The 14,675-nt window shown below is 37.0% G+C and overlaps 3 protein-coding genes across 3 annotated transcripts; 2 read left to right on the top strand and 1 right to left on the bottom strand.

Annotated features, from left to right (window-relative positions):
- Window positions 1-3,310: 3,310 nt before the first annotated feature.
- Window positions 3,311-6,526, top strand: LOC142532886 (putative alkaline/neutral invertase D). Its single transcript, XM_075639419.1, has 5 exons — window positions 3,311-3,406; window positions 4,253-4,702; window positions 4,794-5,225; window positions 5,381-5,939; window positions 6,053-6,526. Exons 1-5 carry the CDS (start codon window positions 3,314-3,316, stop codon window positions 6,346-6,348), a joined length of 1,830 nt encoding a protein of 609 aa, XP_075495534.1. The 5' UTR covers window positions 3,311-3,313; the 3' UTR covers window positions 6,349-6,526.
- A 1,237-nt stretch (window positions 6,527-7,763) lies between these two features.
- On the top strand, window positions 7,764-9,640 carry LOC142533617 (transcription factor TCP23-like). The gene has a single exon (XM_075640440.1). The coding sequence runs from the start codon at window positions 8,199-8,201 to the stop codon at window positions 9,393-9,395; it is 1,197 nt and encodes a 398-aa protein (XP_075496555.1). The 5' UTR covers window positions 7,764-8,198; the 3' UTR covers window positions 9,396-9,640.
- Window positions 9,641-10,578: 938 nt separating this feature from the next.
- Window positions 10,579-13,503, bottom strand: LOC142533596 (uncharacterized). Its single transcript, XM_075640423.1, has 5 exons — window positions 12,732-13,503; window positions 11,809-12,264; window positions 11,326-11,703; window positions 11,178-11,245; window positions 10,579-10,975 (listed from the first exon to the last, which is right to left on the bottom strand). Exons 1-5 carry the CDS (start codon window positions 13,323-13,325, stop codon window positions 10,759-10,761), a joined length of 1,713 nt encoding a protein of 570 aa, XP_075496538.1. The 5' UTR covers window positions 13,326-13,503; the 3' UTR covers window positions 10,579-10,758.
- Between the last annotated feature and the right edge of the window lie 1,172 nt (window positions 13,504-14,675).

Here is a 14,675-nt window from a genome sequence, read left to right as displayed (position 1 = left end):
TGGTGTTCCTGAAGAAACACATGATGATGAAAATGTTCTGTCAGAACCACAAACTGACGAGAATCATGAAATCTCTATCAATTATATTAATACTGGAAAAATATGGAACCGAAAAGATATAGATGAAATTGATGATATATTTTCTTATAATGTGGCAATCGACATCATAAATGATAACGAAGATCATGAACCAAAATCTTTTGGTGAATGTAAAAATCGGCAGGATTGGATAAAATGGAAAGATGCCATCCAGGTTGAATTAAATTCGCTAAATAAACGTAATGTTTTTGGACCTATAGTCCTTACACCTGAAGGTGTAAAACCTGTTGGATACAAATGGGTTTTTATTCGAAAGCGAAATGAGAAAAATGAAATAGTAAGATATAAAGCTCGACTTGTTGCACAAGGTTTTTCTCAAAGGCCTGGAATTGATTATGAAGAAACGTATTCTCCTGTGATGGATGCAATTACGTTTCGGTATTTGATTAGCTTGGCGGTATCTGAAAATTTAGAAATGCGTCTTATGGATGTTGTTACAGCTTACTTATATGGATCACTTGATAGTAATATATATATGAAAATCCCTGAAGGATTTAAGATGCCTGAAGCACAAAGTTCAAAACCCAGGGAATGTTATTCTGTGAAATTACAAAGATCATTATATGGGTTAAAGCAATCAGGTCGAATGTGGTATAATCGACTAAGTGATCACTTGATGAAAAAGGGATATGTAAATAATTCAATATGCCCTTGTGTTTTCATTAAGAAAACAACATCCGGATGCGTAATTATTGCTGTATATGTTGATGATTAGAACATCATTGGAACGAATAAAGAAATTCAAGAAGTTGTGTCATACTTGAAGGAAGAATTTGAAATGAAGGATCTTGGAAAAACCAAGTATTGTCTGGGTTTACAAATTGAACAAAAAGAATGTGGAATGTTTGTTCACCAGACAAATTATACAGAGAAGATCCTTAAACGTTTTAATATGGATAAAGCAAATCCTTTAAGTACTCCAATGGTTTTTAGATCATTAAACATAGAAAAGGATCCATTCCGTCCATGTGAAGATGATGAAGATATTCTTGGTCCAGAAGTACCATATCTAAGTGCCATCGGTGCCCTTATGTACCTTACAAATTGTACAAGGCCTGATATATCTTTTGCCGTGAATCTGTTGGCAAGATTTAGCACATATCCAACAAAGAGACACTGGAACGGAATTAAACATATATTCCGTTATCTACGAGGAACGACAGACTTGGGACTTTTGTATTCAAAAGATGCTAATCCAAGTATAATTGGTTATGCTGATGCTGGATACTTATCTGATCCACACAAGGCACGTTCCCAAACTGGATATGTATTTACTCGTGGAGGCACTGCAATATCTTGGCGTTCTCAGAAACAAACGCTCGTAACAACTTCATCAAATCATGCCGAGATTATTGCACTACATGAAGCAAGTCGTGAATGTGTGTGGTTAAAATCAATGACCCAACATATCCAAATTTCATGCGGATTATCATCTGATGAGAAGCCTGTGATACTATATGAAGATAATGCTGCATGTGTTGCTCAAATGAAAGAAGGATACATAAAAAGCGACAGAACTAAACATATTCCTCCTAAGTTCTTCGCATTCACGAAGGAGCTAGAGAAGAATAAATATATTGATGTTCGTCACATTCAATCAAGTGAAAACTCATCAGATCTCTTCACAAAGGCACTTCCTACGTCAATATTTAGAAAGCACATATATAATATTGGGATGCGCAATCTACGAAATTTGTGAAGAATTGTTCGTGTCAACATGAGGGGGAGTTTACGTGACTGCACTCTTTTTCCCTTATTATGGTTTTTATCCCAAATGGGTTTTTCCTAGTAAGGTTTTTAACGAGGCAGTATAAAAACACGTAATGAAGACAATCATTATGATCATCATCACAAGGGGGAGTGTTGAAAAATATATTTAAAATGTGAGTATTGAATATTTGAATGTTGAATATTTGAATGTTGAAAATAAGAGTTGTAAATATTGAAAATTAGTGTGTGATGATGTAGGTAATGATGTATTTTATTTTTGGATTATTTGTAAAGATTTCCTATAAATAGATATCTCATTTGTGAAGAAAATCACAATTGAGTAGAGAGAAAAATATTATAAAGTGTGTAGTTTGGTAAATTTTGAGAGTTTGAGATTTTTACTTTTTACCATAAATTTTTACTTTTTCACAACAGAAGGATTGAATTTCGTGTATTATATTTATACTGGTCGACTAAAATAATTTAGAAAAACGACAAAAAAGAAAAAGAAACAGCTGACTCCGTATATATTTTTATTTAAAAAATAACTTTATAATTTTTAGCAAAGTAACATAAAACGTTACCCTACTACGTTGATATCCATAAAATCTATTGCAAGCTGCAACAGAATAAATCATCATTAAATTAATATTTATTTTGATTTGGACGGTTAGTTTAAACCCACTTGACAGCCGCCCCAAAAATTTAAAAAAAAAAAAAGCCAAAAATATAATAAGTACAACTATTCGTCATATTTTATATTGAATTTTTGTATATAATTTTTTTGTATGATAGGAATTATTATATAAATTTGATTATATATGTAGGTTACTCAAAATAAAATTCACAAAACAACAAAATTAAGTTTTATCAAATAAAATTTATTTAAACATATCACAAATTTATATATATCATGAATGGACGTCATTTCAATCATGTTCATAAGATAAAAACATCGTTATATATTCACATAAATATAAAGATTGATTTTGCAACACACATAATTTGAATATTAACAAAAAAGCATCAATTTCTTAAAATTATATTCAATAACATAATTATTTTTTTATAATTTTTAACGATGGTTCGATAAATAATTATTTCTTTTAAAAAAAATTACGATGGTTCGATGAGTCATGACCCATGCGCGGCGGGAAGAGAGATTAACATTCTTGTAATTTTTTTTATTTGAGATAATGATAATGAAATGAGTAGGTCTCTTGTGAGACGGTATCACAAATCTTTATCTATGAGACGGATCAACCCTACCGATATTCACAATAAAAAATAATATTTTTTCACTAATGACCTAAATAAGAAATCGATCTCACAAAATACGAATCGTAAAATCGTTTTACACACGATTTTACCCATTGAAATGTAATTCAATTGATCAAATAAAAACAAATGTAAAAGGCATAATTTATATATCTTTTATTTTAATTTTAATTTCTCTTTATTACATAATAATCTTTGTCCTCTTCCTTCAGTGGTCTATAAGTATATGCTCCCGCTTATCATGGAATTTTTTTCCCCTCTCCTCCATTTTCGCCTTCTATCATCTCTATTGTTTGCTCCGACGGCTGCCTCTGAGCCGGTAAACTATCTCTTTTCCGTGCTCAATTTTCCATATTTCTTGAAGCTGTGTATGTGTGTGCCTACTTGTGTACTGCGTGTTTCTTGATGTACTTGTTATGTGAACGGATGGATTTAGATCTGAGTTGTTTCTGGAACTTTGTCTATTATTATTTTTCTTGGACTCTTATAAATCTCGATGCTTTTATTAAACATTGTTTTCTTTCCTCTATAATCATCTGTAATATGTGGTTCTGTGTTTTCATATTTTACCAAGCTTTAATGAGCTTATTCTGCGTTTTACGGATGGATGGCTGTAATGCATATTGTTTATTTTTTACCAGCTTGCAAAAAAATTCGAACTTTATCCACTTCCGATTTACAAGGAGATAATTTTTCCGTCATTCCTTTCTTTTCATTTACTTTAGTTTGGAATACGAATTTGAATGAATTGAGTGGTTGGTAGGATTTTACATCTCCACCTTTAGGTACGGTTAGCTTCGGAGGTTGATTATGCTGGGAACTGTTGCTTTTCTTGCTGATGAATCGCATTCTATAGTTTCTTGAGTCATAATCTAGTATCGGGTTTCGAAATTTTTCCCTTTGTAGTGCTTTTTAAAATCACCCATTTTGGGCGTTGTTATATCTAGATATGCGATATCAAATGATCTGTTTAATATAGATATCTATTTTTTTTCTTTATAAGTCTCTCGGCTTCTCTTTCTGCATAGTGCATTATCCTGCGGGAAAAAATAATTGTGGCTGAGACAAATGGCCTTTTAACATTTTTCTCCATCATCTTCTAATATCCCTCGTGTGCTCAATATATCTATTAAGGTCTAAGAGGGAATGCTACTTCTTGTTGCAGAGATACTCAGGTTTAAACGAGAGGATTATGGATGAAGTGAAGCTTATTGTGGATGGAATCAATGGTGGCATTGATGGTACTAAAGAAACTGGACTTAAAAAAGTGAGTTCATATTGCTCAATCCCTGATTTCAACGACTATGATCTCTCGAAGCTGCTTGATAAGCCCAGATTAAACATAGAGAGACAGAGATCTTTTGATGAAAGGTCGCTAAGTGAGTTATCGATTGGGTTGACGAGAGGTTTAGAGAATTACGAGCATGCACATTCACCAGGACGATCAGCACTGAACACCCCTGCTTCATCCACTCGGAATTCATTTGAGCCACATCCAATAGTTGCTGATGCTTGGGAAGCCCTCCGCCGGTCATTGGTTTCCTTCCGGGGCCAACCAGTCGGCACAATTGCTGCTTATGATCATGCTTCTGAGGAGGTGTTAAATTATGACCAGGTAGAAATTATATTAAACGTTTGTGGGTATCTGGATAACTCTGATATTACATGAAGTAAAAAAAAAAATTCGGTGAATTTATGGACTGCAGGTTTTTGTTCGAGATTTTGTACCGAGTGCACTGGCCTTTTTAATGAATGGTGAGCCTGATGTAGTTAAGAATTTCCTGTTGAAGACACTTCAACTTCAAGGGTGGGAAAAAAAAGTAGATAGATTCAAGCTTGGTGAGGGTGTTATGCCTGCCAGTTTCAAAGTACTTCATGACCCCGTTCGAAAGACAGATACAATAGTTGCAGATTTTGGTGAGAGCGCAATTGGAAGAGTTGCACCGGTGGATTCTGGTTTCTGGTGGATTATTCTTCTTCGTGCATATACAAAATCCACTGGAGACCTGTCTCTGGCTGAAACACCAGAGTGCCAGAGGGGACTGAGACTTATTATGGGCTTGTGTCTGTCAGAAGGATTTGACACATTTCCAACTTTACTATGTGCTGATGGATGCTCGATGATTGATCGTAGAATGGTGAGATACCTTGATTTCCTTACCTTGATAATATTATTCATCGTCTTTTTTAAGAATCAAGAAACCATTTTGGAAACTTAAGTTAAAGATCAACGGTACTTATTGCCACTTGCACTTAAAAACTTGTATTCTTTTGCCTTAATGTCATTCGTCAGGGAATCTATGGATACCCTATAGAGATTCAAGCACTCTTTTTTATGGCACTGAGATGTGCTTTGGCGATGTTGAAGCCTGATGCAGAAGGCAAAGAGTTCATTGAAAGAATAGTGAAGCGCTTGCATGCCTTGAGCTACCATATGAGAAGTTACTTTTGGCTTGATTTTCAACAATTGAATGACATATATCGCTACAAAACAGAAGAGTACTCCCACACTGCTGTAAATAAGTTTAATGTGATTCCAGATTCAATCCCTGACTGGGTGTTTGAGTTTATGCCAACACGCGGTGGTTATTTTATAGGCAACGTGAGTCCTGCAAGAATGGATTTTAGATGGTTTGCTTTAGGAAATTGTGTTGCCATATTATCGTCTCTTGCCACTCCCGACCAAGCTTCTGCTATTATGGACCTTATAGAAGAAAGGTGGGAGGAGCTGGTCGGCGAAATGCCTCTAAAAATTTCTTATCCAGCAATCGAAAATCACGAGTGGCGAATTGTAACTGGCTGTGATCCAAAGAATACGAGATGGAGTTATCATAATGGAGGATCTTGGCCAGGTTCTTTTGCCATACTCTTTTAATTTGCTGTCATGCGTCATTAATTTATTTGAGAACTTTTGAATCCTTTTGTTGACCCTTTTTTTATTGCATTCTATGCATTTGGAGAGCAGTGCTTCTATGGCTTCTAACAGCTGCCTGCATTAAAGTTGGACGCCCACAAATCGCAAGACGAGCAATTGATCTTGCAGAGAGCCGTTTGCTGAAGGACAACTGGCCTGAATATTATGATGGAAAACTAGGAAGATATATTGGTAAACAAGCTAGAAAATACCAAACTTGGTCAATTGCTGGATATCTTGTGGCAAAAATGATGCTGGAGGATCCTTCACACTTGGGAATGATTTCTCTTGAAGAAGACAAGCAAATGAAACCCGTAATCAAGCGATCTTCCTCGTGGACGTGCTGAAAATGCAGTGAAGAATCATGCATCGAAAAAGTAATAGTAAAGAACAAAGGTGTTCTTCTGGCGGTATCTCTTATTGTAGGTGTGATATAGTTTGTTTTTGTGTACTATATGATGTCATGCTACACTACCACACTTCGAAATCTCTTGATATTCGAAAAAGAAAAAGGACATTTGATAATTCCTGCTTCGTGTTTTGAATGTATTTTCAGATTCTATATGAATTCGGAATCTGAGATTTGAAATTCGGTCAAGAAATTATCTTTGAACATACGATGAGAGGTATCAAGCAAACGAACGAGTTAGTGAAAATATTTAATGATCTGTGAGTAGTATGCATATGCAAGCAAAATTTCATTAAAGTTTGATGTCAGATGGTTGTTGGATACTGAAAAAAAATCTGTCCTTTATTTCTTTACCATGAGGCCTATCCATTGAAATCTGCTTTTTTTAAACTTCCATTTGAAATTGTTACGGAAACTGGTAATCACTTGGATTAAACTAATCTTCCATACATTTGCATGTAAAAATTAGAAATCAACCGTGTACGTATAGTTCACTTTTATATCATTTCCATTGGATATATATTCGTCAATTATATGTCAAAGAATGAAAATAAACTATCAATATATATAAAAATGTAATCTTGATTTGCAATATTCTTCTGTTCTGTGTCTTCGATTCGTTTCACTTTCTCTAAATGGTCGCTGCAGGCTCTCACTCGTGTACTACTCTGATGCCCTGGGATTGGATTGGGCGTATTTACTCTGCCCTTCTTCTACTTTGACTGCATTAAATACCGCAACACTTTTGCATCTTTTAGAAGAAATGAAGGTGGGGACAGTTTTGATTGGTTATTACTCGAAATTATTGAAGGAAAAAGGTAGCTTTGTACTGATGCCTTTTTGACATGTGTGTGCACTTAACGAGTGTTGGAGTAACATTCAATTAGCTAGGTGGGTCATTGCGCCATGGTTTTTTTATGCCAAAATTTGAATATTTTCGACCACCTAAATATCTAAGAAAATAGTTGACTGTGCGTCCCAAGCATTAAGGGGCCATTGATGTAATTGTGGAAGGAGGCCAGCTAAACTCTTTTGTTCTTTCCTTTTACCAGTAGGAATATCGCACGATGGATTTCATAATATATATATTGCATGTCTATATTGTGATGTGAGGTAGATCAAATAGCGATGCATATTCTCTGTTTTAAGGGATAAAGTTGATGATCTTATCGACATCGAAAACTATTTCTTTTAAAAATATGGTAATATTTTTTTTGTTTTTTTTTGCTTTGAGAAAAGTAATCTTGGGTCAATTTGATACACAATCACATAGAAAGAACAAAACAATCGACATGAGAATTTCAATTATGTGTTAAAAACAAGTATTATCACGATTGCAACCTAATTGAATACGGAATAAATTTCGTGGAATCGTGATCAGTCCAACAGTGTTTCTTTATTGGAGTCCCTACCATTTGGACCCCTCCTCCAACCAATCTCCTTCCAGCTAACGCACTGATTCTCTTTTGGGACTCACTTTTTCCCTCACACTGTCACACACCTACTCTCTTTATCATCCACACACACACTTCTCTCTCCATAGACAGCAGTCAACCAAAACCCACTCAGTGAAAAAAACACCATTAATAATTACTTCTACTTGTTGCTTGGTCGACTCCCCAAGTTGATTGATGGATATATCCCATCCCCAAGACCTATCTATCTATCTATCTATCTATCTATCTATCTACTAATATCCCTTATCCTCTCCAAATTTGATGATTACACTATGTTTTGGAGATCTAAGAAAATTTTCTTGAATATTTGACTCCAATTCCCGAGAGATACATGGAATTCATGGAGTCCCATACCAAAAACCAAGGCAACTCAGACCACCACCAATCATCAGTTTCCTCCCTGCAACTTATCTCTCACCATCATAACCACCGCCACCAAAGTCAACCCCAACCCCCTTCTGGGTCCGATCCAGCCCCATCTCATGGCCCCTTCAACATGGGCTCCATCTCCATGAAGCAATCAAGAAGTTTAGCCCCCTCCGTTTCCACCCCTACAGCTACTACAAACACCCTTTCTACGAATATCGTTAGTACCGAAAACGGCAGCGATAACAATAATCCTGCAGCTGGAAAAGCTGTGAAGAAACCATCTAAAGACCGCCACACGAAGGTCGATGGCCGTGGGCGGCGCATACGCATGCCGGCTTTATGCGCAGCTCGTGTTTTTCAGCTCACGAAGGAATTGGGCCACAAGTCTGATGGTGAAACAATAGAGTGGCTGCTACATCAAGCTGAACCCTCGATTATAGCTGCCACAGGCACCGGCACTATCCCGGCTAATTTTTCAACTCTCAACGTGTCGTTACGCAGAAGCGGCCCCACCATTTCGGCTCCACCGACAAAACCTGCGCCGCTCTTCATCGGTGGAGCCCCTGGCATGCTGGGTTTCCACCCCCAGCTCGCATCAAACACTAATTTTGGTCAAAACCCAGAAGAGAATTTCACGAGGAAACGGTTCAGAGAAGATAGCAGCTGTGCAGCGTCACCTAAACCGGGAAGAACAGGTCTTCAAGACCAAGAACCGGTGTCAGACCCTAAACCCGGTCTAACTCACACATCGAATTACATCTCTGCTCCCGCCATGTGGGCGGTGACTCCGGCGGCAGTGGGTAACGTAGGAAATGCTTTTTGGATGCTCCCGATGAACGGAGGCGGTTCCACAGCAGCGGTAGGCCAGCCGGAATGGCAGTATAAGGCATCTTCCATGCAGAGAATAGCTGGTTTCGAGTTTCCTGGTGCCAGCCGGTTCAACCAAGTCCAGATCGGTTCGATGGTACTGCAGCAGCCGCAGACAACGGCCGTTCAGCAGCTGGGTTTAGGTATTACGGAGACTAATATGGGAATGCTGGCCTCGCTCAACTCATTTAGTGCTAGTAATAACAGTAGAATTGATTTGGGCATGAACTTGGATCAAAATCAACAGCAAAATAGCGATAGTGATGATGAAAACCCCAAAGATTCTCAATAATTTAATCCCAAATGGCCGATTAATAGGCTTCCCATATTCTTGCATTTTCTTGGTTTGTTAATTAATTAAAATTGTCGATGCGTCATTAGTTTCTGGAGAGATCAATCTTTTTTGTATTGTTTGTTGCAAACCATGTGTGTTTCCTCTTTCCTTTTTGGGTTTAACGCAATATTTTGGGGATTAACAACACGGGAATGTTGGGTCAAAAATGGAAATGAGGTATTTGTGGAGGTTTAGACTGTAAATTCTTCATGTTATTCCCATCCCCATTATTTCTGTGCTAGAAAGCATCTGTCCAATCAAAGCTAATTGAACTTTGATTGGAGGATGGATTAGGCCCTCTGTAGTAGTCGTTTGACTTTTTCTGTGATTGTCTTTTCTTCTCTTCTTTAAAAAAAAAAGAAAAAGAAAAAAAGAAATCCAACCTTACTGTTGTCAAAATTCTCCCAACTTATTAATTTCGCACAAAGTTTGTCGCATTAAAATTCAACTCTGGTCTAACACAGAAGGGAAAACTAATATCCTTCCGTAATTTTGGTATTATCATTTGACTACTTGGATATATTAGATTATGATTCAAGCTACAATTCTGCCTGGAAATCTGCAAACATAAAAGATTTGAGGCTAAATATTAATATAAAATTAGGCCATAGTTTATTATTATATTTTAAATCTGGTAGGTATTGTATAATCAGTGATATAATCAACTTTTTTTTGTGTTCCATGTTTCCACATTTAGTAAAGCATGCTAGGTTTTTTTCCCTTCGCTTTAACTCTTTATGAGAAAAAGGAAAACACTGAAGTGTCCCTTCACTAAATCTTTGGATCCCATACTTTTACCAGCGGCCAAGACTTTTAATTAGCCTCAACAATATTGGAAAAATGAAATAATAGATATAAAATATTACTATATTATTCCCTTAATTCATAAAAATTCCATCTCTGTGTTTATATTATTTATTTTTAAAAAACACTCTTTCTAATATTGATATTAATTTGATTTAATTTTGGGGTATAGGTTCATGATTTTTATGCACATATTCCATTGAGAAAAATATGTAAAAACAGTACGATTTTTTATTTGGGGGTAAAATATCCAATTTTTTCTTCAAATAATTGCCTTAAATTTGACATCTAATATAATATAATAAATCATACATATAGAATCAAATACAAAAAAGTGTAGTGCGAAAGATAATGTGGGATGTGACCACCCAAAGACTATCATCATGGCTCGTAGAATAACACGCACGAAAGCATCTTATTGTACATTTATATCTCCACAATTCTAAAAGAATCTTTTTACAGGAATCGAACCATAACACGTACTTCGAACTCATAAACATGGAGGGGTGATATCGAGCTACTGGGGCATACATGACATGGCCCGTCTAAGTTGCAATGGCTCGAGAGGTGAATTTGGGAAAGTTTGTGCACCAGGCATCCACAGCTTTCCGTTACAAGGCAGTAACACCTGTGGTTGATTGCTCTTTGCCGAATCTTCTTTTCCAACCTTTGAAGTTGAAGCTTCTTTCTTTCTCTTCACGTACTCAAAGAATTCGGTAACTTGGCTAGCATACCTTCAAGGATAACAATATCATATGTTGGGAAATAATTATGATAGTTCAAGAGCGAAGCTTAGCTTAAAAACTGTGAGTGACAAAAGTTTAGAGCACCAAGTTCAAGACTACTTCATTGGAACTCATTAATTTTGATGGGCCTCGGTGCAGCAAGATTTTTTTTTCAAAACTACGAATATGAATTCAGGGAGGGTTCACATACTCCCGCTTAGCTTCAATGTCTCTGCTAAAATCAATATCCGGCTCACAGTCAAGAACCAAAGCAGGAACCTACGCATCACCACAAAAAGGTTAGTACTGATTATGAAAAAAATCAATTTCCTCAAAACAGTTGAGTTGCTAATTTGTACCTTTTGGATGCTTGAGTGCATGTGATTGCCATCCAGATAAAACACACGATCTTGTATTTTGGGGTGTAAAAGCCAATCACTGTTGTTTGGTAGCTTACTGACAGACAAAACTCCATGATGCCCACTTTGGAATGGGAAAAGCCAGCTTTCATGTTTTTCATGCAAGTCACGCAGATAATCCAGAGAGACTCCACCTTCCTCTGCCCTCTTGCGCAACATCATTCGTTTGTGGCAAGTATCCGGGCTTGCTCTCAAGTAGATAAAACCATCAGGAATAAGACCAGGCAAACTTGAAACAACAGGATCAAACCATGAGTCATATATGCTAATCTCCATCTCATTCATCCATTTTGCTTCATGCACAGCTCTCACGAAGACCTATGCAAAAATAAAGACAAATATACAGCTTTAATATTAAATTTTTTGATAAGAAATCAGGTGGCGAATCACAGAATATGGTAAACAAGCAACAATTTTTTTTACCATTCTATCACTGAAAACACTCCTTTCCATCAGCCTGAGGGGCTTAATACCACCAGACGACTCTTTCTCCTGCATAACTCTAGTAACAAACACATAGTTTTGAAAGGTATAAGCATATCTTTCTGGCTCAGCATAAAATGCATCTAAAATATTAAACTGATCTGGTCCAACATTCTGCCACTTGTCAACTGGTTCAGGAACAATCTCCACAAGATCTCTAAGTTCAAGGGTTTCATCAGCTATTCTCTGCAAGAACGTGGTTTTTCCAACACTGATATTTCCTTCAACACATAGAGTGATTCGCTTTTTCTGGGCAGGTTTCAATCCATCCTTGTTCAGCTCCGCATCCACGCTCTCCTTGATGAAAGTGGTTATACTCTCGGCATGGTTTTTGTGTATAATCCCAACTGAGCTTTGCAAAAATTCAACCATTTGCTGACTTGATTTTCCATAGAACTACAAAAAAACAAATAAATGTCGCGTGAGGATCAAGCTAGGTGCATAAGCTGAGTGAGCGTGCTGTCTAAATCTTTTAACTTAATCAGACATTTGTTTAAGCCATTTCCCAGGGCAATTTCTCACTACTAGCTATATATTTTGTTAACCAAAATCCAGTCTTGATGGGAGAGCATAATAAGAAGTACATAAGTGATAAAAAAATTACTTTTTCCGGTTGACCATTGCTAACCATAATGTACAGAGATCAGAATAACGTCAGGCCACAAAGATATAATCACACCTCAGTTGCATATGGTCATTGAACAAGACCCCATATTAACCTTCCTCTTTCTAATTTCCCAACATACACTAGTCACTAGTCTAAGTCCACAAGAACAACTATCAAAGTAAAAAAAAACACTAAAAATTCAACACCACACAAAGTTTTGTTAACAAGCACAACTATTAGACTACAGTTTCACTACCTTATCTTTATATAGTTGTTTGAGCTGAGTTACACCTTCAAACCCCTTATCCACCAGCTTCCTCAAATTCCTCGGTCCCACTCCAGGTATTGCCAGCAAATCTGGCCCCACCGCAACCCCGATACTACCCCCACCACGCCTCCTCTGCACACTTGCCATGGCAATTTCAGTATCACCTTCCCCGTCATTTTCCGCCGCCACAGCTAATTCGTGGCTACCCTTATCTAAATTGCAGGCAAGGGTGGCAAACCAAGCAGCCCTGTGAGATGGAATGCCTATATTCCTATAACAAACCTCCTTCATTACAAACGGCACCGCATTGCCACCATTCTCAAGTGAGCAACTGCAGAGGCGGTAATTGGAAGGAGAAATGCTGGTGAACCGGTTTCCCTGTGACAGGGTACTTGCAGAGTTGTGGAAAGGGTGAAGGTGGCGAAGAGTAGCGGTCGCAAAAGACATCTTCTTCACAATATTATGGACGCTTCCGCAAAACGTAACAGAGAGGAAGCTAGCATTACAGAGAGGTGAGGAAAGATATTCGTTAACGGATAAAATGGGCCGGCCACTGGGGGTTCCGCGCAGCAGCTTCTGCATCAGTGCGGCGCATCTCACGCTTTTCGTTGATAAATATACAGAGACTTTTCCACAATGTAAGCGCGCGTATACTAGGTGAGCAAGGAGAGCAGCGAAAACACAGGAGGTGGCGGGGTTTTAGGGTTTGAAGAAATGGATTATTTTTATTTATTTTGTTTTTCCAATCTTGGATTGACTGCTTGTTTAAAAGGAAAATCTCTAATAAGTAATAATTCAAGTTATCTAAACACGACAAAATCCAATCAGAATAATGATTTATTTCGGAAGTTTGTAAACAAAATGTCAACATTATTCTATCCTAAAATTCTTTCTTTAAAATGATTTTTTAAGCAATCATTCTCCAAACAATCCTATATCCATTCCCAACATTCTCCGTTCAGTCCTATTTATTCGGAATGATTCCGGATCAGTCCCGAACAATTTTGACGGGTCAATTTAGTCCCAAACATTTGAGACTTTTGCTCAATTCATTCAGGCATTCGAATTGTAAGCTCGATTAGCGTAGAGCGAAATTGATATTGGGATCAGGGTAGAGAAAATACGGGTTGTGGCCTATTGGTCTACTGAATTTGGGCCAATCGAAGCCCTTTTGTATTGGGATTGTAACAACCCTTTTAAGCCCAGATCGAATTCCAACCCAAAGTCCACACTACACCCCGGTTAAAAAAAAAAAAATAAATAATACATGCCCATGACTTAATTATTATCAGAACATTTGAAATATGAAAAAAATACCCACTTGAAACTATACTGGATATGAATAGTATTTAAATCTTTTAACAGTAATTGACATACCAAATCCAATCTATTTCGTATTCCTAAATTTTCTAATCTTTTGCACAAATTTAAGAGTATAATAGATGTACGACTATGGGCACACGCGTGCGATGTCACTCTTTACGTAAATGTCAAGCCTTGAAATTAAATAAATAAAACAAATATACCCAAAAAAAAAAAAAAGAAGGGATTATCATACATGAGTTATGTGGACCCTAGAAGAAAAGGGATGAAGTTGGTGCACTACCTAACCTCAGCCATAGCGCCCACCAACCCTCGTTATTTGTCCCTTCGATTTTATTATCAGCATCTTCTGCTTTATCGACGCACAACTGCCTGGATTTTCTCAAAAGAATAATTAGCATCCAATTTGATATCAAAATTTATACTTGTAAATGATTTTGTTTTTATTTTGGTTTTTTTTTTAATCATTTCAACATGTCAAACAAATAACAGATTGTGTGACGCTAGAGGGAATTCTGCGGCTAGATAGGAGAGAGGTCTTGGATTATGGGGAACAAATCTCATTGTGCTGTCACACGATTCTTCTATTCTTACCGGTGTCCTTAACAA

This window comes from Primulina tabacum, chromosome 18 (genome assembly GCF_025594145.1).
Source record: "Primulina tabacum isolate GXHZ01 chromosome 18, ASM2559414v2, whole genome shotgun sequence".
Taxonomy (NCBI): Eukaryota; Viridiplantae; Streptophyta; class Magnoliopsida; order Lamiales; family Gesneriaceae; genus Primulina; species Primulina tabacum.
Note: the sequence above shows the minus strand (reverse complement) of the source record. Positions and strands in the feature narration are given on the sequence as shown.

Bases quoted from the DNA above. Each gene is read 5' to 3' on its own strand.
- LOC142532886 (XM_075639419.1), top strand. From the start codon at position 3,314: ATGCTCCCGCTTATCATGGAATTTTTTTCCCCTCTCCTCCATTTTCGC. The intron at 3,407-4,252 runs GTAAACTATCTC...TTCTTGTTGCAG, and splicing joins CGACGGCTGCCTCTGAGCCG to AGATACTCAGGTTTAAACGA. The intron at 5,226-5,380 runs GTGAGATACCTT...GTCATTCGTCAG, and splicing joins CGATGATTGATCGTAGAATG to GGAATCTATGGATACCCTAT.
- LOC142533617 (XM_075640440.1), top strand. From the start codon at position 8,199: ATGGAATTCATGGAGTCCCATACCAAAAACCAAGGCAACTCAGACCAC.
- LOC142533596 (XM_075640423.1), bottom strand. From the start codon at position 13,325: ATGCAGAAGCTGCTGCGCGGAACCCCCAGTGGCCGGCCCATTTTATCC. The intron at 11,704-11,808 runs GTAAAAAAAATT...ATTTTTGCATAG, and splicing joins GTGTTTTCAGTGATAGAATG to GTCTTCGTGAGAGCTGTGCA. The intron at 11,246-11,325 runs GTACAAATTAGC...GGTGATGCGTAG, and splicing joins TGCACTCAAGCATCCAAAAG to GTTCCTGCTTTGGTTCTTGA.